This window comes from Rhineura floridana, chromosome 10, assembly GCF_030035675.1.
Source record: "Rhineura floridana isolate rRhiFlo1 chromosome 10, rRhiFlo1.hap2, whole genome shotgun sequence".
Lineage (NCBI taxonomy): Eukaryota > Metazoa > Chordata > Lepidosauria > Squamata > Rhineuridae > Rhineura > Rhineura floridana.
The window spans coordinates 82,642,731-82,666,953 of NC_084489.1; the positions used below are offsets into that span (position 1 = coordinate 82,642,731).

The 24,223-nt window shown below is 42.6% G+C and overlaps 1 protein-coding gene across 2 annotated transcripts in view; it reads right to left on the reverse strand.

Moving 5' to 3' along the window:
- CTDSPL (CTD small phosphatase like) overlaps positions 1 to 17,096 on the reverse strand; it is a 91,595-nt gene extending 74,499 nt beyond the window's left edge. For both annotated transcript variants that reach the window (XM_061585666.1, XM_061585665.1), the window contains exon 1: positions 16,236 to 17,096. In XM_061585666.1, the coding sequence (XP_061441650.1) occupies positions 16,236 to 16,311 (76 nt within the window). In that variant the 5' untranslated portion in view covers positions 16,312 to 17,096. The remainder of the gene's footprint in view (positions 1 to 16,235) is intronic.
- Positions 17,097 to 24,223: the final 7,127 nt, after the last annotated feature.

The window sequence follows — 24,223 nt, forward strand, 5'->3', positions numbered from 1 at the left end:
TGTTGCACCAGACACCTTACTAGGGACTACAGTAGATATGGATGGGGCATCAAGACGGCTATGGAGGCAAGCTATGCTCAAAGTGCCTGGCAAACAATTCACAGCGGGCCTCTGAAGGGTCTAAAATGCCATTTTCTGAAGGTGATGTCTCCTTGCTGCTGTTTTAAGTTTGATTGGATCATTGCTGCTTTTATGTTGGTTTTTATATTTGCAAGCTGCCTTGATCAACTCAAGCAGGGCATCAATTTTTAAAATAAGTATTTAAAACTTTAGCTAAAGCAAAGAGTCTGCATACCAAGAGAAGTCACTAGGATTTCAGTACACTTTCTAAAAACAGTAATGGAAACTAGATAATTCTAGCTGTTCAATCCTGGGTTTCACCTGGCACACACAAAAATAATCTAGCTTACACTGCCACTCACAAAAATCTACTTCAGATCCCCCTCTCTCCCCCCTCCAGGTGTGGCTCAGTAACAGTTCTAGATACTACTATGAGCTATTCTGAACATAGCAACCACAATAAGCCACTTTTACGGCATGAGCATAAGTGATTAAATTTTGGTTGTTTTTAATTCCGTATTATAAAATTGTTGTAACCTACCCTGGGACTTGTGGATGAAGGGAGGGTAATATAATGTTGTTGTTGTTGATGATGATGATGATGACGACAGTACAGACTGCATGATATTGCTGTCTTTACTTTAGTAGCAATCTTAAAATGCAGTAAAGTCCGCACTAGTTTTAAGCATAGGTGTTTACATCAGATCAGTAACAGGAGCACATCCTGCATCACCAGTCAAATTATTACAGGCCAAGAAAAACCCTGGAGAGCTGCTGATAGAGTAGATGACATTCAGCTACATGGATCACATGGTCAGAAGAAAGCGGTTATTTTGTATCTAATGTGTGATATACTAATATGGGAATGGTTGACAGTCTAAAAACATCCTATAAGCAATGCAAGGAGTCCCATGCCACACTTGCAATTTAGTGTGCAAGGCACTGCCTGTGTTGAAAATATGGCCCACTGAAAATAGGGGCAGCTAATGCATTTGATTTAGAAGTACTCAGTGCATTTAAAATGACAGTAGATGTAATTCCAGCCACAAGATTCTAAACTTTAGATAATTTATCTTCCTCCCGAAGTGCTGACAAAGCTAATAGACTTTTGGACCAAGCTTTACTTCCTTGCTGCAGCGTCCTTCATTTTTATTACTGCAACACTAATGAATCTACAACCAGCCAGCTCCTTGCATTTTTCCCCTATCTAAACTGTAATTTAGTGCCCAGCTTAGTGAAGAAACAAGTCTGAGTACTCAGTATTAAGCAGAACCCATACCAGTAATACCTTTCCACATTTTTCAGATAACAGTGTAATACACCATAACTTTGCCGCAAGACAGCATACCTATACATTTTATATTGATTGCAATTACTGTAGTGGATAGCTCTCGCAACAACTGTGAATGCTACAGCAGTCTTCATGATGCCCTGGTGCAACCCTAGTCAAATGTTTCTTTTTAGAGGCAATTTAGAGGCAATTTCTAGAGGCAATTTTCTGCAAAAACAAGACCAGGAACAGACTGTGGTACAGATCATGAACTGGTCATATCAAAAATCAGAGTGAAGCTAAAAAAGAACAACAAAGCAATCACAACGCCAAAATACAATTTAAATAACATCCCAGAAGAATATAAAGATCAAATAACAGATTTGAGGCTTTAAAATTAGTTGACAGAGGACCAGAAGGACTATGGGATGAAGTCAGAGACATTATCAGGGAAGAATGCAAAAAAACAATACTTCTCGTTAAAAAGAGAGCAAGACCTCAATGGATGACTGAAAAAACTCTTAAAATGGTTAAAGAGAGAAGGAAAGCAAAAGCAAAAGGAGATAGAAACACGGTCAGAACCCTAAATGCAACTATACAACGACTAGTATGTAGGGACAAAGAGAACTATTACTACAGTTATTGTATAGAAATAGAAGAGGACAACAAAAAGGGCAGAACAAGAGCCCTGTTCCAAAAGATTAGAGAAATGAAAGGGAAATTTAAACCTTTAAGGGTAGGGATGCTGAATAACCAACAGGGGAACGCACTGACTGACCGAGATGAAATAAAAGGAAGATGGAAGCAATATACTGAAGAACTCTATAAAAGAGATGCAAGGATGACAGATTTATTCACGGAGGAACCGTATGATGAAGAAGCAGAAATTTTAGAATGTGAGGCGAAAGCTGCTCTTAAAATACTTGGAAGAAACAAATCACCAGGAACAGATGACATACCAATAGAGTTGCTACAAGTTACTGAGACTGAATCTGTCCAAATTTTGACAAAAATTTGTCAAGAAATATGGAAAACTAAACAATGGCCCGCAGACTGGAAGCGTTCAATATACATCCCAATTCCAAAGAAAGGGGATCTCAGGGAATGCAGTAATTATCAAACTATTGCCTTAATATCCCATGCAAGTAAAGTAATGCTCAAGATTCTACAACAAAGGCTCTTACCATACACGGAGCGAGAAATGCCAAGCTGGAATCAGAAAGGGAAGAGGTACCAGAGATCATATCGCAAACATACATTGGATTATGGAATGGACTAAGGAATTTCAAAAGGAAATCATCCTGTGCTTTATAGATTACAGCAAAGCCTTTGATTGTGTAGATCATGAAAAACTATGGAATGCTTTAAAAGAAATGGGGTGCCACAGCATCTGATTGTCCTGATGCACAACCTATACTCTGGACAAGAGGCTACTGTAAGGACAGAATATGGAGAAACCAATTGGTTCCCTGTCGGAAAGGATGTGAGACAGGGGTGTATTTTATCACCCTAGTTATTTTATCTATACGCAGAACATATCATACAGAAAGCGGGATTGGACCAAGATGAAGGAGGTGTGAAAATTGTGGGGGAAATATCAATAATTTAAGATATGCAGACGATACCATACTCTTGGCAGAAAGCAGTAATGATTTGAAACGAATGCTGATGAAAGTTAAAGAGGAAAGCACAAAAGCAGGACTACAGCTGAACGTCAAGAAGACTAAAGTAATGACAACAGAAGATTAATGCAACTTTAAAGTTGACAATGAGGACATTGAACTTGTCAAGGATTATCAATACCATAAGAACATAAGAACATAAGAAGAGCCTGCTGGATCAGGCTAGTGGCCCATCTAGTCCAGCATCCTGTTCTCACAGTGGCCAACCAGGTACCATGGCACAGTCATTAACCAAAATGGAGACAACAGTCAAGAAATCAGAAGGCAGCTTGGATTGGACAGGGAAGCTATGAGAGAACTAGAAAAGGTCCTCAAATGCAAAGATGTATCACTGAACACTAAAGTCAGGATCATTCAGATCATGGTATTCCCGATCTCTATGTATGGATGTGAAAGTTGGACAGTGAAAAAAGCGGATAAGAGAAAAATAAACTCATTTGAAATGTGGTGTTGGAGGAGAGCTTTCTGCATACCATGGACTGTGAAAAAGACAAATAATTGGGTGTTAAAACAAATTAAACCAGAACTATCATTAGAAGCTAAAATGATGAAACTGAGGTTATCATACTTTGAACACATCATGAGAAGACATGATTCACTAGAAATACAATAATGCTGGGAAAAACAGAAGGGAGTAGAAAAAGAGGAAGGCCAAACAAGAGATGGATTGATTCCATAAAGGAAGCTGCAGGCCTGAACTTACAAGATCTGAACAGGGAAGTTCACGACAGATGCTATTGGAGGTCGTTGATTCATAGGGTCGCCATAAGTCGTGATTGACCTGAAGGCACATAACAACAACAAGAGGCAATTTGGCAAGCTAAGTGGGGCACACACAGCTAACATCTACCACAATCAGGCCTAAAACTTAACAGCATTTATGGGAGATAATTATATACATAATCATCAATTAGAAACATTTCCCCAACAGTTAACCTTTAAACCAGCAACACACACTAACATTTCCTGTAGAGGAAGAGGTCAAGAGAAGAGCAATGCTAATGGAGCAGTAACGATTCTGTCAAAGAAATTTTTCCCCCCATGGATACCGACCAAGCATTAAGAGCAGGACGATAGATGCAAAGTAAAGGTGGCAAGGCAACTTTCTGCACACCAAATACATTTAAGAAGAGAGAGAAAAAAGGAAAACAGGGAGATCAGCTGGAAAACATAACACATCCCATCTTGTGAAAACATGTCAGAAGGTACACTAGAACCTCAAAGCATTTGTAAAACATAGTCTGTGTATTTTAAGGCCCAAAGGGGCATGCAGGCAAGGGAACCTGAACACATCCTCCCCAACTTACTATTTCCTTCTTTCCCCCAACCCCTAGCATTCCCCTTCCAAAAGAGAGAAAAGGCACTTCAGCAGATTAAACTGCAGGGGTTAAGAACAGCAGGCAAGGGGACATTCACTACCCCCACCTATTGATCTATTTGGGCATTTTACATTACCTGCACCCCCTGCTTTAGGAGTATTTGGAGGAAACCCCACATTTGAAGATTCTGGTCTGCCACCATCAAATGGCCACCCTGAGCTCCTACTGGGAGAAAGGGCAGGATATTAATCTAATCAATAAAAATAAACAAACAAACAAGCAAACAGTTTTGGCCTCAAGCTCCAGATTTGCAGATAGCAAGAACATACACTCTAGTAGGTAAGCACATGGTATTTTGGATTGCCTGGTCTAAGCAAGTTTATACTACATACAAACCTTCTGTGTTCAGAACACAGAGTTTACAAAACAGGAAGAGAAAATAAGAATGGCAAGGTTCTTAAGACTGCCTGGGTAATTTTAACTTTGCCTCAGTCAGATGACAGCTTTTCATCCTACACTTGAGCATAGTGTTTCCAAACCAGCAGTCCTGAGCCTGGGCTAGAATATCCTAAAATAGCTGAACTGGACAAGTGATGAAAAACTGCTTCAGCTATGTACAAGTTTATTTTTTATTGCACAAGGGTTACAACATTTAACAAGCGATTTGTCAACCATTATTTATTTATTAATTAAATGTATATCCCACCCTTCCTCCCAGTAGGACGGCAAGCATAATGCAAGCTTCCTTCTTAAAATACACTTCGGCTGGCTAGACTAGTATTGTGGAGATTAAGCATATAACCCTTCCCTTTGGATTTAGGTATCTTTATGCTGCAATTTTATACTCGCTTACTTGGGAGTAAGTCCCATTAGATTTACAGGGACTTACTTCTGAGTAGGCATGTACAGGATTCTATTACCTACCAGATAAGTAAAAAAATACGGTCCGGCCTTAACCCAATGACATTCATCCATTATCAACATTCCTGCGCACAAAATAAGTTGGGGAAGGTTCTTTTCTATTCAGGGCCATTTGAAACTGATAACATTTCCATGCCACTAGATGATCTACATGCAGTCTGCAAGTTTTTAAACACACACATAGAGAGAATAGCTGTCTATGTGATCAATTCATCTTGTTTGAAGCAACCTTGACACTAGATGCAATTTGCATCCCTAAATCTGTCATTCCCACTCAGCTAATAATAATAATAATAAATAATAATAAATTTAATTTTTGAGTCGCCTATCTGGCCGAAACCACTCTAGGCGACGTTCAACATTAAATTCAACAATACATAATAATACAATACATAATAAAATACAGCGCAGTCAACAATAACCATTTTAAAAAGCGGCAGTACAGGGCCATCAATAGACAATTTTAAAACAATATAAAGAAATTAGCCCACCCCGGGGACCCCAAAGGCCTGTCCAAAGAGCCATGTTTTTAAGGCTCGGCGAAATGTATCTAGGGAAGGGGCATGGCGAAGATCGAACGGGAGGGAGTTCCAGAGAGTGGGGGCCGCCACTGAGAATGCCCTCTCTCTAGTCCCCACCAACCTAGCTGTTTTCGTTGGTGGGACGGAGAGAAGGCCCTGTGTGGCTGATCTGGTCGGGCGGCTTAGTTGGTGGTACTGGAGGTGCTCCTTCAGGTAAACTGGGCCGAGACCGTATAGGGATTTAAAGGTTAAGACCAACACCTTGAATTGGGCCCGGAAAACAACTGGAAGCCAATGTAGATGAAATAACACCGGCGTGATGTGATCACGGCGGCAGCTGTTTGTAAGCAGGCGTGCCGCCGCATTCTGCACCAATTGTAGTTTCCGGACCGTTTTCAAGGGTAACCCCACATAGAGCGCATTGCAGTAGTCTAATCGAGAGGTAACCAGAGCATGTACCACCAGTGGGAGCTGATGAATAGGAAGGTAGGGTTTCAACCTCCGTATGAGGTGTAGTTGGTACCAAGCTGCCCGGCTCACTGCCAAAATCTGAGCCTCCATGGACAGCTTGGAATCAAGAACAACCCCGAGGCTGCGGACCTGATCCTTCAGGGGCAATTTTACCCCATTAAGATTCAGGTCAGCAACACCCAACCTTCCCCTGTCACCCACAAGTAGCACCTCGGTCTTATCAGGATTGAGCTTCAGCCTGTTTCTTCCCATCCACCCACTCACGGATTCCAGGCACTTGGACAAGGTCTCTACAGCCAACTCCAGTGAAGATTTAAAGGAGAGATAGAGCTGCGTGTCATCAGCATATTGGTGACACCGCAGCCCAAAACCCCCGATGATAGCTCCCAGCGGTTTTACATAGATGTTAAATAGCACGGGAGAGAGGATAGAACCCTGTGGTACTCCACAAGTGAGGGGCCAAGGGATCTAAATAATCCGTTTCATCCAAGTGTGCTGACAACTGGTTAGCCACCACTCGCTCAATGATCTTGCCCAAAAATGGCAAATTCGAAATGGGGCGAAAGTTGTTCAAAACTTGGGGATCCAAGGAGGACTTTTTTAGAATGGGTTTTATAATTGCCTCCTTGAGGGCCGGTGGCATTACACCCTCCTTCAAGGATGCATTTACCACCGCCCTGATCCCTTCGCCCAATTTCTCCTTGCAGTTCATAAGGAACCATGATGGGCAAGGATCAATCAGACAGGTGGTAGGCTTCACCGTTGAAAGTACCTTGTCCACATCCTCAGAAGGAAGAGGCCGGAACCGATCCCACTGAACCGGATTGCAACTGGTTAACTCTGGATCCTCTACTGCATCCACAGCGTACGGAATCGAGTTCTTCAGATGTTCGACTTTATCGGCAAAGTGCCTTGCCAATTTGTCACAGGAAGCCTTTGAAGGCTCCAAGGGTTCCTGAGCAACTGGACCGACCAGGCTTTGGACCACTTGGAACAGCTTCCTGGGACAGCACTCTGCGGATGCAATAGAGGCAGCAAAGAAATCTTTCTTTGTTGCCTTTATTGCCACCTGGAAGGCAGCTATTGCTGCTCTAACCTGTGTTCGAGCATCTTCAGAGTGGGATTTCTGCCACCGGCGTTCTAGTCGTCTCACCTCCTGTCTCAGACTTCGCAACCGAGGTGTATACCACGGTGCTGTCTGAGTTCTGTTCAGGGGGAAAGGACGTTTCGGAGCCACCCAGTCTAATGCCCTGGTGATTCCCTCGTTCCACTCCGTCACCAGGGTTTCGACCGGACGACCTTCAGCAGGTTCCAAATCCCCCAGCGCAGTCAGGAATCCATCCGGATCCATCAGGCGCCTGGGGCGGACCATTCTAATAGGTCCTTTACCCCTGCGGAGGGTGTGTGGCATCGAGAAGCTATAAACTCCTACAGGGATTCCTTGCTATTGGATGAAGGAAAGAACTCCTTTTACTATTGACAGGAGAAAAACAGCACATATACAAAATAGCTCAAACCAAGATGATTCATTTGTATATTTTACAAGCTGTTGTTTTCCAAAGAAGAAAGGGGAAAACTAATACAGAACTCAAACTGTACTTGGAAAACAAATAAGGTTCCCTCGCCTAGGGAAGGAGCAGCAGCTGCTTAGCAGTATTTATGTGTAGCAAGATTTGCCATAATCCACCAGGAAACTGGGGTGGGGGACACCCATACGGGTGAAAGCAAACTGTTCCTTAAGTATATAATTTGCAGAGACAAATCTTTAAAACATCTTTGTAGGCATTTCCTAATTGGTCCCATTATTCTCTTGCCCAATCTAATGCATTTTTGAGAGGCAGTTTTACAGATCTGAAAGAGCCTCTAGATCTAGAAGAGCTGATGTGTCTACAGCGACCAGTCATGACCATTAGACTTATCCATTCACAGATTCATTGATAATGACAGTGCACCCATACTTGGAAACTGCTGTTTCCCTCTCTTATAGGGGTTTTTTTTTTTGCTTCTGTAGTATTTTATGGTTATTGTTTATTTTTATGTTTTGTTGAATTTACATTTCATTGTATTATTTTTGTATGCTTTTGAGTGAAAAAGTGGCTTATAAATGTTAATGTAAATAATAAATTAATAAAATATAATAGGAACTTAGGAAGCTGCCTTATGCAGAGTCAGGCTAATGGTCCATTGAACCCACTGTCCACACTGACTGTCAGCAGCTCTCCAGAGTCTCAGACAGGAAGTCTTTCCAAGGAGGTCTAGAGATGGACACATGCAAAGCAGATGCTCTACCACTGAGTTATGGCCCTTTCCCAGTTCAGCCGAGCTTCATCTCATTTAGAAGCCCTTGACTACAACTAGTAACAATTGTGCGTGCTTAATTCCCACTGAAATCTGCAGTTGATTACCATCTCAGAATTCTGACACCTCACTCTGTTACATGTATAGGACAGGTCTAGGAAAGGAACCCAAGTGCTTTGCAGATCAATATTCGTTTGTACACAACTGTGTGTCCAGGAGTTGATTTCTACAAGAGGCAACCAGTTCTGAAGCAGTCTGCTGAAATATGTCTGTGAGCTTTCACTTCTCCAAGGGATTAACTATTTTATTGGAAACAATGAAACCTAAGCATACAGATGTCTTTAGTTATGCACTGTTACATCAAATGAGAAAACAGATAAGAGGAATGCAAAGTACATTTTTAACTGTTCAGCTGCACAGCATGTTGACCTTTGTTCCCATTATGAACATGATCAGTCTGCACAGAACTTAGCATTCTGTTTTCACTTAGTCTTCTCCAATATGAGTGCTGTAGGATTTCCAATGCTGTATACAAGTTATCAAAAGGATAAGTGGCTTCCTGATCACATGTCTGTATAAGTTGCCATAATTTGGATTAGTGATTTCTATTTTAACTTATTTTGTATTTTATGTATTGATCTTACTGTATAGCAATGAGATACATCTTTTTAAAGTGGTATGTAAATATACAACAACAACATTTTACAGGTTTTTCATCCAACATTAAAACTGTAAGTTTTTCAGTTGTTACCATTGCATAAGGATCCACATTCCACAAGAGCATTTTCCACTGTGCTTTTTCAACTATATATTTTATTATATAATAGCAATTTTCAGATAAGTAAATAATTTTACAGGTTTAGCACACAACCAGGCCTCTAGATTTGGCCCACAAGATTGTCCTGCGTAAATCATGCCTACCCTTCTTGCACTTGACGTCATATGATACAATTATAAAAGTGGCCCACAGAAGGTTGACTGCTTCGGGATCTGGTCCTCTGTATAAAAATGGTTCCTCACCCCTGCTACACACATATCTGGGAATAAGTCTAATTAACCAACAGGACTTATATCTCAGTAGACATGGAAAAGGATTCTGTTGCACAGTTCCTATTTATTGAAGTAGAGCTGTGGTTAACTATGGCAAAAGTGGGAGAAGGTAAATCTGGATCTAGTGGTAGATCTCTGGGAGATTTGTAATAGATTAGCAAGGATTTCTAACTCCCAGTCATTTAACAATAGGAGCAACAAAATTACTCCCCTCCTTCCCAAATTATACTGCTGAAATGAAGGAATCTTGGTTGCCAAAAATGGATTTTTGTGTGGAAGGACTCTCAGTTCATTTCTGGTTCTCCAAACCAACTGCTGGGCTCACAATTCTTTAATTCCTAATGCATGTCTTGTATACCAGGCTGTAGTTGTTGAATCTCAGGGTTGTAGGGAAAAAAACAAAGTAGATCCTGCAAGCCTGAAGTCTGCCTACTCCTGAACTTACCAGGACATTTGTGATTAGGTATGTTTAAAGCCCTACATTAATTATAAATATTGAAGGTGAGTGTATCTGAAGTTGAGGATAGCATAGAAGGGATAGCACATTTTGACTAATTTTGTTAACACCTAGAACTCTATAACAATAGCAATTGTAAAGTGTAGCATCACTGCTCTAATATGGTACAAACCTTTTGCTTTGCATTCAGGATATTATAAGCATTGTCCAAATTAGTAACAAACATACATTTACATAACCTCTATTATCCAAAGCCCATTATAAGAACATTAAAAATGTTGGTGAGGGAGCATTATGTAAACTAGTCACATTGTTGTCCCTTATATAAGGATATTAAAATAAAATCTCATATCTTTTAGCTGTAAATTTCAAGAGATTTCTAAAAAAAGTAATGTTAATGGCTTTACATACATCAACACTTATTTGGGAGGCACTGTTACAACATTTCTACATATGCTTTGAAAGAAACTTCCATTACCAACCAGGCCATCACAATTTCAGCTCATTTGCATTTCATCCACTCATCACTAACTTTCTCTCACTTTAATGATTTTCAGTGCTCCCTCTAGCTATTGCAGGAAAGTGCCTCTTCCTTACTTGGCTACTACTGAATTTATACAGCAGTGTATAGAGAATTGATCATCCTTTCAGGTACACCACATGTGACAAGAAGGCAGCACAAAGGAGGTAGCACAGATGATTTGTGTATGATTTATACTTAAGCTGCTAGGCATTTTTATTTTGCACAGAAGATGTGAATGATATTCTCAGTAAAGAAAGTTTCTAAAGACAGGCTAATAAAACTGGGAAGACTTCTTTCAAAAGCATTATAGCTTTCAACAGGTGGGTTCATTTTGACAGCAAGATAATGCAGAATGAATCAATTAAGACATACACACAAAAACAAGCTTTTTGTATTTCCTTAATAAAATCAACATTGTGGCCTCTTGATGTTTACTGAGTTAGTGATATGTAATAGTGAAGAGAGGTAAATTGTATGAAGTGATTTTTATTAATGAAAACAGTAATGTTGCATGAGTGCATAACTTGACCATTTAAACTTACAATACTCACATGTAAACAGGCTGTGATCCTAAATGCACTCAATTCAATTTCTATCCAACTCCTTCTCAATGGCTTGTAGCAGATAACAGTTTAAAGTGATATACAAAAGAAACACACAATTAAAATGAAGTTGAAAGACGATAGGAACCCTGCTTGATCTGACTAGTCCAGCATCCCACAAGTGGCCAACCAGATGTTTATGGGAAGACCACAAGCAGGACACAAGCCTACCACCATCCTTCTGCTTTTTTTCCCCAGCACCTGCTTAATCTGGATCTTACCAGGGGAGAGTTTTACAACTTTCCCAAGAAGAATTCAGGGTTCTATGGGAAGGGAATTCCACAACTCTGGGACAAACACTGAGGGCCAAATTTGACATGACATTAAATGCACTATGAACAACTACCTCGGGTTTCCCCCCACCCCCCATTTAATGGTGGGGGGAGAGAGATTTTCAATGGGATCATAGAGCTTTTTTCCCAAAGGCTAATAGCAGCCAAGGAAGTGATTTTCATTAGGAGTGAAGAGGGAACTATTGAACCTCCCCTTCCTGCACACTGCAGTCCCAATGAAAACTGCCCCCTTCTGTTAATCAAACAAAAACAGATGAAATAACTGATGACATATTTAGCATCATGTCTAGTTTAGCTCTGAGTATGCATTTCAACAACCAAAATGGAGACAATGGTCAAGAAATCAGAAGGCGGCTAGGACTGGGGAGGGCAGCTATGAGAGAACTAGAAAAGGTCCTCAAATGCAAAGATGCATCACTGAACACTAAAGTCAGGATCATTCACACCATGGTATTCCCGATCTCTATGTATGGATGTGAAAGTTGGACAGTGAAAAAAGCGGATAAGAGAAAAATCAACTCATCTGAAATGTGGTGTTGGAGGAGAGCTTTGTGCATACCATGGACCGCGAAAAAGACATAATTGGGCGTTAGAACAAATTAAACCAGAACTGTCACTAGAAGCTAAAATGATGAAACTGAGGTTATCATACTTTGGACACATCATGAGAAGACATGATTCACTAGAAAAGACAATAATGCTAGGAAAAACAGAAGGGAGTAGAAAATGAGGAAGGCCAAACAAGAGATGGATTGATTCCATAAAGGAAGCCACAGACCTGAACTTACAAGATCTGAATGGGGTGGTTCACGGCAGATGCTATTGGAGGCCGCTGATTCATAGGATCACCATAAATCATAATCAACTTGAAGTCACATAAAAACAACAACAAATACCTCTCTACATGGCCTCACCTTCCTACCCAACCTTAATATGCATGCCAGAATAGCTCATATGTAGTATAGCCTTTGGATCAGGAAGTTAGCTATGAATACCATTACCTCCAAGAGGTAAACTTCAAGGCATTTAAAGTTCAGTGTTGCATTATTTTTAAAAACTTTTAATCTGACCCCCCTACACACACCATAGTCCCAATTAAAGTTGTTGCCCACCAGTTGTTAACTGGCAGCAGAGGAAAGCTCCCGTTGGCACAAAATAGCACTTTTGGGTGAGTGGGTGCTGTTGCATGGGCTGTGCCAGAATTATGGCATGGGAAGGAAGTGTTAAGAAACCCTTCTTTGCACACTACTGTCTGAACAAGCTGCTCACAGCCAACAATTTTTTTTAAAAAAAGATGCATGCAATATCAAACTACACATATAATATCACATGTATTTGGTCTCTAAGACAACTTGCAATACTGATCAGTACTGAGGCAACAATGCTTCCAGGTTTACTTGATTTTCTAATGTAATGAACACATGTACATCATGGTCCTTCAAATTCATACTCATCCTTTAAATGCAGTGATTAGGGCTTCCAATAAGTTTTCTAATTGGAAAATTTTCCAGAAAGCTTTCTGATACTCCAAATCTATTGGGATATGATTTAAACACAGGGATGGGAACATGGCACCCTCAAGATGTTGAATGACAACACCCACTATCTCTAACCACTGGCTATGTCTGCTGGGGCTAATGGAGATGGGAGTCCAACAACACCTAGAAGGCCACAGGCTCCATATCCCTAATTTAACAGCTTATATTATTTATTTATAAGCATTTCTAAACTGCTTAATATTTTAAAAAGCTTTTGTTTAATAAACAAAACTAAAGCAGCATAGCTTTGAGGTCAAAACTTTATTGCAGTGCAATCTTACATTTACTCAGAAGCAAGTCCTATTGAGTTCAACAAGTGCATATAGAATTGAAGCCTAAATCTCAGAAATGGGAACTTATTTTGTTACATAAATGGGTTTTTTTTAAAAAATCCCTGCGTTAGAAATGTTACATTCTATCTCAAATTATCAATGTCTACGTCAAAATTACAAAAACTCAGCATTTTGATTCATGTATGCATTATATAGTTGCTTTCCTGTTACTTAAGTATAAAGTTTTCAGAATACATTTAGAAGCTAGCTCCCAATAGTATTATACCATTATTTTCTCAACTTGTTTTATGAGTGTAATCATAACAGAGGCAAGCTATAAACTAGACAACTTTAGCCAAAATAGTATACCCCCTTGTGGGTCAACTTCTTTTATCAGGCTGGGCAAAATTTACTTCTTCTGTTGATGCAACAAGAGTGATCATTATTGACCAGTAACTGTATCCCCTTTTAAAATCAACCCACACCCATTTTGTGCGGCATGATACCACATAATTAGACCAAAGCTAACTATTGGTCTCAAGCATGCTTGGATACAGCTGATATTTACAAAGAGCACAGACAATGTTATTTATGTCAGTGCTACAGTGGCTAGACTGTTGGCTATGGATATGGGAAATTCAAGTTCAAATCCCTGTTCAGCCATGAATTTCAATGGACATCCTTAGGCAAGTCACTGTAGAGTGTTGGACTACGACCTGGGAGACCAGGGTTTGAATCCCCACACAGCCATGCAGCTCCCTGGGTGACTTTGGGCCAGTCACTGCCTCTCAGCCTCAGAGGAAGGCAATGGTAAACCCCCTCTGAATACCGCTTACCATGAACACCCTATTCATAGGGTCACCATAAGTCAGAATTGACTTGAAGGCAGTCCATTTCCAGTTTCAAGCTACCTCACAGAGCTGTAGGGAAGCTAAAAATACTGCACTAAACTTTTCAAGAGAAAGACTGGATACAAATCTCACAAAAGCTGCAGACATGCTGTCCAACTACATAGTCAATATTGTTGATAAAAAACATTGAATAAAGTACAAGCATCCATAAATGCTGGCCTGGCCTACTGCGCACACACTTTGCAGCAGCCACGAATTGCCTCTCTTTCACAGTTCCCTGGCATGCACAGGGCTTTGGAAGACAGGATTTTATCTCATTTGTGCTGTGGTTTGGAGAAGGTAGCAGCAAGAATCTCCTCTTCTTCTTCTCTCCCCCAAACCTCCAGAATAGGAATTCTGGATGGGGATCTGTGTGCTGCTGGCATCTTGCTTATGAAAAGGACCAGGGCATTTTACACCTGGCAAGCAATGTGCCAACATTTCCTTACTACTAAAGCTTCACTAGTAGCAGGGATCATTTCTATAATGGTAAGTGTTTCATTGCCCTGGTTAAGATGGGGATGGAGATTCAAGCAAGCAATCCCTCAGCCTGTTTCCTCTTAACCATGGTTCACATTTCACAGAACACCTTAGCACAGATGTAGCCATTAAGTTCTCACATTGGTTTCTCATATCCCACAGCTCTTTCACTATATTTATAGGTTATACGTGGGGTTGTGTTCCAAAAACAACAAAATAGATCTCTGTAGGGTTTATGAAGACCAATCTTCTTAGAATCAGGACTCCCTCATATTACAAGAGCATGTACAATAAGCATTGGCAAGACTAAAGAACAATTCAGAACACTGAAAAATCTGAAAGGTTCCTCACCATGGAAGGAAAAAGAGAATCCAACCACAATTAATGTTTTAACTAAGGCTTGGTAGACTACAGAGAAAATTTAATTGGTTTCAAAATAATTGTTCCCCGTTTTATATGATCATTAATATGAACAGTAGAGGGTAGGGGGAGGAATCAGATAATTAAGAAGAGTAGACAGAGACTATGATATCCCAAACCCTTACTCCACAGCAGGATATTCTAGCGATCACTACATAAATTACTGCCTATTAACCCACATTATCCCACTCTAAACAAGTAGAGAACTGGAGAAGACAAGGTACGCTATGGTAGAAGAGGTGGCTCCCATAACTCAAGCAATGTTTCTTAATATGGGAAGAAATAAATCTGCAGCCACTAGGAAGATTATAATCTTTATTCTTTTTCTGGCAGCTACATTTGTACCGCTAGGTTTATTTCATGTCCCTTATTTTTAAGATCTGCCCATTACATTTCATGGCATCAAACATCCAGAGCATAGTCAATGGTTTCTTTCACGCTTCACAGTTGAATTAAGAAGTTCCTTAATTCTGAAGTTTTTATCCATCAACCTTGGTCTTGGTGCAAGTTTTGCTTTTGCTGAAGAAGAAATGGAAATAAATTTGTCCCGGCTTTCAAATTGGAGGGATACCATCAATGTATATTTCGGGTAGGATCTTTTACATTCAAACTGGTATGCCTAAGTGCTTTGGCTGGCCATTTTCAGCTGCCAAATATCTGTTTCTCAAAGATGGATTCAGCACAGAACACCTTAAACAAAATGTCTCCAGATCAATCATTTTAATCCCCAGTTTGAAGGGATGTTTACATTAGCTTCTTTCAAAAAAACACAAATTCCTCAGTGCCCAAATGTCAAGGTTTCAAAACCATCCTACTAAGTTCAATACAGGTCTGCCTCCCTAGAGCTTGGACCTAGCCCAAACTCTAGCTGGCAGAGCAACAACAAGGTTACATGAGTTGCGCTCAACACCAACTGGAGTAGAGACAAAACGCAGAGAGAGGAAAAACTGCATTTCTCTTCAATAGCTGTAGTGTTGTCTTAATTTACTATTGGGCTGAGGCAAACTGTAAATTAAAAGAGGTTTAAGGTGCTGCACCAATGCAGCAACCTCAGCCAACACAGGCACACTGCTGAAAGGAATATTACAAAATATCTATAGAACAGCTTGCCCACATCTGCAGACAACCATAAAACAGTATTACATATCCACAGATAACAGTTTCTCACCTTTATCCTGAGAGCAAGACAGGATTTCTTCCTCTTTGGGGTTAGTCACCTGGGTGATAATGGATGGGTTGTCCATGGAAACAGAGTGCGTTTTCACCTGGCTATTTCCCTCCCGAAGGCAGGTTCAGTGTGCGTTTATGGGTTTATTATTCGTTTTCCTTTTAGGAAATCAACAGGCAGATTTATACGTGGAGAAAAAACTCCTCCAGGAACGAAGCAAAAAAAAAAGTAATAGAAGGTAGCACGCATACAGGTCTCTTCTGTAGTGCCTCGTCCTCTTTCCTTCTTCAAATAACGGAGGAAGTAAGAAGAAGAAAAATCCAGAGGCTACCCCACCAAAAGCAAAACCCTGCACCACTCTGCATAAAAAAATAAACCTAGTGCCGCTCCAAATCCCTACGCCAGGCACAAAAATACCCGCCTGAACAGCCACCCCAGGACAGCTTTAAAAATACAGACACCCAGATTGGGGGGGGAGTTGTTTGCTAACTAACCTTTGTACCCCAGAGAACCCCCAATTTGCCCTGTGCCTCCTTAATGGCTGCCAACTCCAAGAGGCCCTGAGCTGGTCCCTTTTAAAAAAAGCCCACCCCCAAACCAAACCTTTATATCACCCCTCCCCCAAAAACCCTAACGCAAAACACCCTGCACATAACCCCCCCAAAGCATGCTCCCGATCTGTCATTTCCCTCAATAATAATAATAACAATGGAAATGGGGCTCACCCCACTTATCAGGAGACACCTCCCCTCTTCAATTGGCTGCCCCCAAAGTTGTCTACCACCTCAACTACACACCTCTCGCTTGCCCCCTCCCACTAGAAAGCTGCCCCTTTCCCGAGAGGAAGAGAAAAGTACTGCCCCCCAACTCCCCTTTCCTAGCAACCCCCTCCCCCTAATCAAGCCCTGCCACTCTCCCGTCCCCCCTCCCTTCCCCTGCCCCCCCTTGGGATTATCTCATCCCACTCTCACCCCCCCGCCCCAACCACCACCCGCCCCAACCACCACCCGCCCCCTCCTCTCTGCCTCCTTCCCCGCGTCGCCTCTGGGGTGGAGGGAAGAGTCCGAGGCAGAGGGAGGAAGAGGAGGAACCGGGGGGGGGCAGCCCTGCAGCGTCCGGTCTCCGTGCTGCGCCACAGCAGCAGCAGCAACAACAAACAACAGCCGTCCCCCCCCGCCGCCCCGTCTCCCGTCAGCCCGCCCGTTTCGTCGATCCGTCCGCTCGCTCGGAGCCTCCCTCCGTTCTCCCGCCTGTCAGCTCCAGCCACAGGCGCCGCCTTCTCCTCCCGCCGTCCTCCCTCTCTTCCTTCCCTCAGCAATCCAGCTGTTTTTCCCGCCCGGCCCACCTTCTCTTTCCTCCCCTCAGACCTCAGCGAGCGCGCACACGCGCGCCCCCCGAGAAACAAGTGGACGGGAGGGAAGAAGCGCTTGGCGCCGCCGCCGCCTGAGGCAACAAATTGAAGGAGGGGGGCAAAAAAAAAAAAAAAAAAAGGTTCGCGCGCCCGCCCGGCTGTCTTTTCCCTCTCGATCCTGAGCAGTAAACAACGGGGCGTGGCCATTTAGGACTTAGGCCTGTCAGTCAAGCCAAGGCGCGAGAAGGGGGGAATGGATGAGGCTGCGGGGCGGGGCTTCCCGGTCTTTTCTAGGCAGGCCTGGAAGGGAGGGAGAGAGGAGGCGGGGCTTCCGCTGCTCAGTGGGGAAGGAAGCGCGCGCGCGCGCGCGCGAGAGAGAGAGAGAGAGAGAGAGAGAGAGAGAGAGAAGGGGTTAGTTTCTAGTCGGGCGAGAGGAAGGCGCTGACTCGGGTTGTGTGAACGCTTCCTTCCCTCAGTCATGTGCAGCGACTGGGCGGTGTGGCGGTGTAGTAAACTAAGCTGTACTTAAAGAAGACCCATTGAAATGAATGGACCTGAGTATGTCATGCCCATTAATTTCAAGGGTCTGCTCTGAGTAGAACTCGCACTGGGTACTACAGCCGTGGGTTTTCCCCACATCGCTGGGCAGTCCCTTAGTCACCCTGCCCCAGCAATACCTGTAATAAAAACGCTTCTGAGCATATGCAGAATGCATCTGTTTTTTCTCTCTCCTGTCTTCCCTTCCTTCATCACTGGGTAATCACCATAGCCCACACCGACTATGCTAGAAGATGAGAGTGTATCTGAACATGTGCAGAGTGCATGATTCTCCTCCTCCCCCTTACCACTGGTTGATCCTAGGTCAGCTGCAGAAAACAACACTGGGATCTGAGAAGTAAAAGCAAAACATCTGAGCTGCCCTTTGCTATTGATTAGTAATTGTAACTCTCCCTGCCCTCCAGCAAGCACAAGCGGTATGGAATATGAGAAGAACTGGGTGGATATGAGGACCCCCTACTGAGGCAAAAATATATACTGTAAAATAAAAGTTTAAAGTATGTACCCCCTTCTCAAATGATTAGCACATTGGACATGATCATCCCTGTGAGTCTCTGGGATCTGTCCATGAAAAACCTTTTTCTCCAGCAGGCAGAACATACACATAAAGGGATTTACATGTGTTTCTGCACTGGTGTGGCCTGGGAGGGGACATGCAAACTCCAGAGTTGGCTTCCGTTCCCCAAGACAGCCTAAACAGTGGAGGTCCTTCTCATTCCCGCCTCCTGCCAATCCCAAAATGTGAATTTTGATTTCTGAAAAAACATTACTGGTTTGGCAACAAGCTCAGTGGCACTGCAGAGGAATTGATTGCAGCCCTGTAGTTGTTTAATAATCTGGTTTTAATTACTAGCAGTGTAATCCTTTCCAATAGGTCTACTCCCAGGTAAGTGCATGCAGTGTACACAGGATCACAGCCTTAGTAGGTTATTAACTGATCACATTCCAATTAGGGCAGCAAGCCAATTAAATAAATTTTAGTTTTAGTTGATTAATCAATTCATTAGTTGATTAATCAATTCATATATTTAACTTGCATGTGGGTAAAAACATTTTTTTGGAAGGAGATAATTTTTCTTCCTTTTTTGATGATGCATACATCCATTATAGCAGAGATGTTTTTTAGATGTCATTTTAGAAAAGATGTGTCTATTGTGTGGAAAGAGGGAGAATTTCTCTCCTGAGTTGGAGTTAATTATCTGCAGTTTTTATAAACAAATATTAAATTCCTGCACATCTGTTGCCTGGTTAATTACATGGCACATGTTTTTGGTTGATTAGAAGTTTTAAATCAATTAATTTAACCAATTGATTACACATTGCAGCCCTAATTTAAATATATTTGCATATTATACAAAACTTGCTGTTGAAGATATTGAAGGAAGAGCATATGAAAACTTCCGATTCAAATTTTTTCATAGCTGCCACACTGTTAAAAGGAAAGGCTGTTTTTCATCTCTGTTGACCTTTAGATTACAGAATATTCCCTACTAGAGTAACACACCGGAGTCCAAGATGGCTTCAGAGAATGTAGAAATTCACCTCTCATCAGTATTATGGAAGCTCTAACTTTGTAAAGAAATATTGACATTCATTTTCAGCAGGCACAGTTATCTTCAGTTCTAGGACAGAACTGATGGAGTAACCATGGGAGGGGAGGAATAATTAACATTCCAGGCATGACTTCAAAATATGTGGCTTTTTCATACATTTTTTTTTGCATTTTTAGACATTATGTAAAAATAAAGACACCTGGAATGTTGCTTGAGCAAGTTGCTTTATTATTTTCCAGGCAGTTTTCTGTCTGTCCAGGTGTATCTGTTGGCAGTCCTCATTAGAGTGTCTGTCACTCAAGAACACTTCAAAGCAATTCAATATTTTTCTTCTTTTCTGCTAGTTTTGTTTTTGTTTTTTCCTGTCCTTTCTTCATTTTAGTCATGGTACATAAGTAACATTTTTGTTAATCCAAGGCTGGCAGAGAGGATGATCGTATTGATTTCCAATTAACAATAATTGATGGCTAATTGGGTTTACTTAGAAGACTTTCTGAAATTAATTCTGAAACTGGCACATGTGCAGTGTGCTACACCATTCAGTCTGTTTGTATCCTTTTCCCCTTGAATGTTTCCAATGTGCCCTGGTAAAACACCATGCAAAACTAATCTTGATACAACTATGTGTACAGTACAGTCAAATCTTAAGAGCACATCTGCAAATGCTTTCTTTAGGAGTGGATCCTCAGTTACATTCTAGCAAACCTAGTTTCCCCCATCCTGCATACTTCTCAGGAAGACTCCAATTATCCACATGGTGCATACAGGGAATCACAGGCTATGCGTTCTATACAAGAGATGGAGAGGTATCTTTCACCCTCTTCCTCTCTTTCATCTTGTTATCTGTAAATTGGTCTCTAACAGCTCGAACAAGTCTCTTGTCTTGTGCAAGCCTTTGCAAATCAACAGTGTCCTACACAGTTTTCTCTTACTTAATTTGCTTCACATAACAACATCTAGGTCTTTTTTGTACTTTCCTCTCGAATTCCCCTTCAATCACATGTTGACCTTGTATGCCATTTTCATCAACAGTCTAAAATACTGTTACGCTCATCCCTCTTCTCCAAGCGGCGAGATGTTACAGGAGCGCATTGCTTACCTGGGTTTGGTTTCCTTTGGAAAGAGGTCACTGGAGGCTTATGACATTTTCCCAATATTTCAGTTTATTTACAAATAGACAGGTTGAACACTCTAACATACCGACAGCTCCTCAGAGAGAGGCAGTCCCAAATTAGGCATTTCCAGTGCCCCAAATTCACAGACAGACATGCACACACAAAGAGACCTAGATTACATCATCCTGTCTGAAAGAGAGGGAATGGCATACCCCATTCCCAGACTTTCCAGTTATTTCCTAGCCATTCAGAAAGCAACCAACTGGACATTTAGCAAGCATTCTCCCTACCAGAAGATATCCCTATTAAGGGAGTTTCAGCAGTCCTTCTGGCTCCTTCAACTCTCTCCTGTCCAAAATCTGAATCCTAACACTACATAACATTCCCCATTACAGTAACACCCCAGAGTCAAAATGGCTTCAAATCCCATTCGTCTTGTAGAAGAGCTAAATGTAAAAGATGTATTGAAATTGCGTTTCAGCTGGGCACCCTGACAGCCTCTGTTGCAGGACAATAACAGGAGCAGTGGCTCAGACTGAAGTATGATTTACAATTCTAGATGCGGCTCCAGTGTATGTGGTTCCCACCACACACACATGCACCATGTCTAGATACCTAAAAATGGAGAGTCACACAGGAGGCCTAAAAGCTTCCCCCTGGTCAGAAATCTCCAGCTCTTTGTAGCAGCTATCGGTTCCAACAGCTGCTACAGTCAGCTGGAAAGTCCCATTTGTAGCGCCACCCTCTCTGTTGGCCTCTGGTGCTGCAAGAGGAATCCATGCGCTCCCAATTTTCATGCTACTTTTGTATGTTTAGGGGTTCCCTCCCCATCCCGGTGGAACATGCAAAAATGCCATTGTCTTCCTTTCTCGAAAAAGAAATTAAAATATGTGCATTTGGAGATAAAAGGAAAGGTATTTGTTGTTTCTCATATTTTGAGCTGCCCTTTCTGAGTGACTCTGTGTGGTACCTGTTATGATGAGCTTTTTTTTTTTAACAGCTTGTATTTCCAAACCTTCCCTAGCCTGTTTTAACAGTCAGGAAGCGGGCTTTTAGCAATGTGCTGTGGCTCACTGCCCAGTGTCATGGGGCATGTTTGTACCTGCAATATAGCCCTTATTTCTCTTTCAATGGGAAAATAGCAAGTTGTAGGGGTGAGGCAGACTCAGATGAATGAAAGGGAGGAGGAAGCCTCACATGCCTGCTGGTAAAATGGTATGGCTGTCTGAAAGGGTTTGCTGCCACTGCAGCGCAAGCTCTGTCCAGTTTTGCAACAGCCCCTTCCAGCAATGGTGAAAGCTGAGGGATTGTTGTTGTTTTATTTTGCCTCCTTGTGCACTAAACCCTTTTAAACCTTAAGTGGGCCAAACACATTTGCAGTGGGCAAAAGGTAAAGAGTTTTTAATGACACTTCTGGTGAGTCCTTTTCAGTGGTCCACTGAAGCTTCAGTCTGCCCTCTGCCAGCCCCACCTGCCTGCCTTCTTACTTGCAACTAGATTAACCTTGAGAAGAGAAGTCTCTGTTCAAGTACTTGAAAGGTTGCCACACAGGGGAGGGCCCTGGATTGTCCCAGGGTGCAGGACACGGAATAATAGGCTCAAGTTACAGGAAACAAGATTTTGGCTGAACATCACGAAAACTCAAGCCGAAAGGAAGCCCAGAGGCTGATGCGCACAGATGCGAAAGGAGAGTCCGAAGTTGTACGACGCACACAATAGGAACATGGAAAGCCACAGACCTGAATTTACAAGATCTGAACAGGGTGGTTCATGACAGATGCTCTTGGAGGTCGCTGATTCATAGGGTCACCATAAGTCATAATCGACTTGAAGGCACATAACAACAACACGAAAACTCCCTGTTAGAGTGATACAGCAGTGGAACCAGCAATCTAGGGAGGTGGTGGGCTCTCCAGCACTGGAGGCATTCAAGAGGCAGCAGGACAGCCACCTGTCGGGCATGCTTTAAACTGGATTCCTGCATTGAGCAGGGGGTTGGACTTGATGGCCTTATAGGCCTCTTCCATCTCTACTGTTCTATGTCTCTAGTCCAGGGGGATGGTCTTAGTTGTCAGCTTCCTCGTCCCCTTAGTATTGCCCTTGTAAACTCATCAGGGAAGGGAAGGGAGACAAAACTAGAATGAGTTGGCTCCGCCTGTCATTGGCTCTGGCTTCACCTACTGTTTGGCCTCCCTGCCTTCTGCCCCCACCAGCCCCAATGGGTAGCAGACCCCACTGTGTTTTTTGGAGGAGAAGGGGCTGTAGCTCAGTGGCCGACCACATGCTTTGCATGCAACAGGTCCCAGGTTCAATCCCCAACATCTCCCAGGGAAGGCTGGGAAAGGCTGTCTGAAACCCTGGAGAGGATCTGCTGCATAGACCATATGAAGTTAGACAGACCAGTGACCCTAAACAGGCACCTTCCTCTGTGGGGATGAAAAGAGGAATGGTCAATAATGTGGAGTTAGAGCAGTCATCCCAAACTGGGATGCTACAGATTAGATAATTAATTCGGGGTAGGGAAACTGGGGCTTCCCAGATATGTTTGGACTTCAACTCTGAGCGGCCCCAGCCAGCATGGGCAATGGCCAGAAATGAGGGCTTGTCTCCAGCAGCGTCTGGAGGGTTACAGGCTGCCTTTACAGAACCAAACCATTGGCCCATCTAGCTCGCCATTGTCTACCCTGACTGGCAGCAGTTCTCCAGGTTTGCAGGCAGGAGTCTCTTCCAGCCCTACCTCAAGATGGCAGGAATTAAACCAGGGACCTTTTGCATGCACCTGGTTGGCCACTGTGAGAACAGGATGCTGGACTAGATGGGCCACTGGCCTGATCCAGCAGGCTCTTCTTATAATAATAATAATAATAATAAATTTATGTTCTTATGCAAGGCAGATGTTCTATTGCTGAGCTATGGCCCTTCCCCAAGTTCCCCATTCTTACACTAACTAGTGAAAGGCTCCTGTGAGGCCCAGTGTTACCCACTTACAGTCCAGGGGAGGCTGCCTGCTGCATTTCTGCATGATTCACTGGTGGCGCAAGGAGTGTAAGTCCTCTCTTGTTTGGAGCAAGGGGGAGGCGTCATCTGCAGTGGCAGTGGGGAGCAGACAGAGTCCAGGCAGTGAAGACTTTTTTTAAAAAATTAATAATTCATTTCTTTACTGTTTGCGGCTCTCTCTCTCGATTACTTTGCAACCCCCAGGTTGGGAACCACTGGTCTAAGAAAATAATTACAACAAAAGTTGGCGGAGAGGGCTTGCTCCCTGCTAGGGGTATTTGGGAGAGCAGGAGATCTGGTCCCCATGCACAGCTCCCGGCTGAGATGGCATCCAGCTAACCCAGAGACTCCTGAATGGCAACTGGATGTGGTAGAACTTTACGCCAGCTTCTCTTGCTCCAGCACAACTTACAC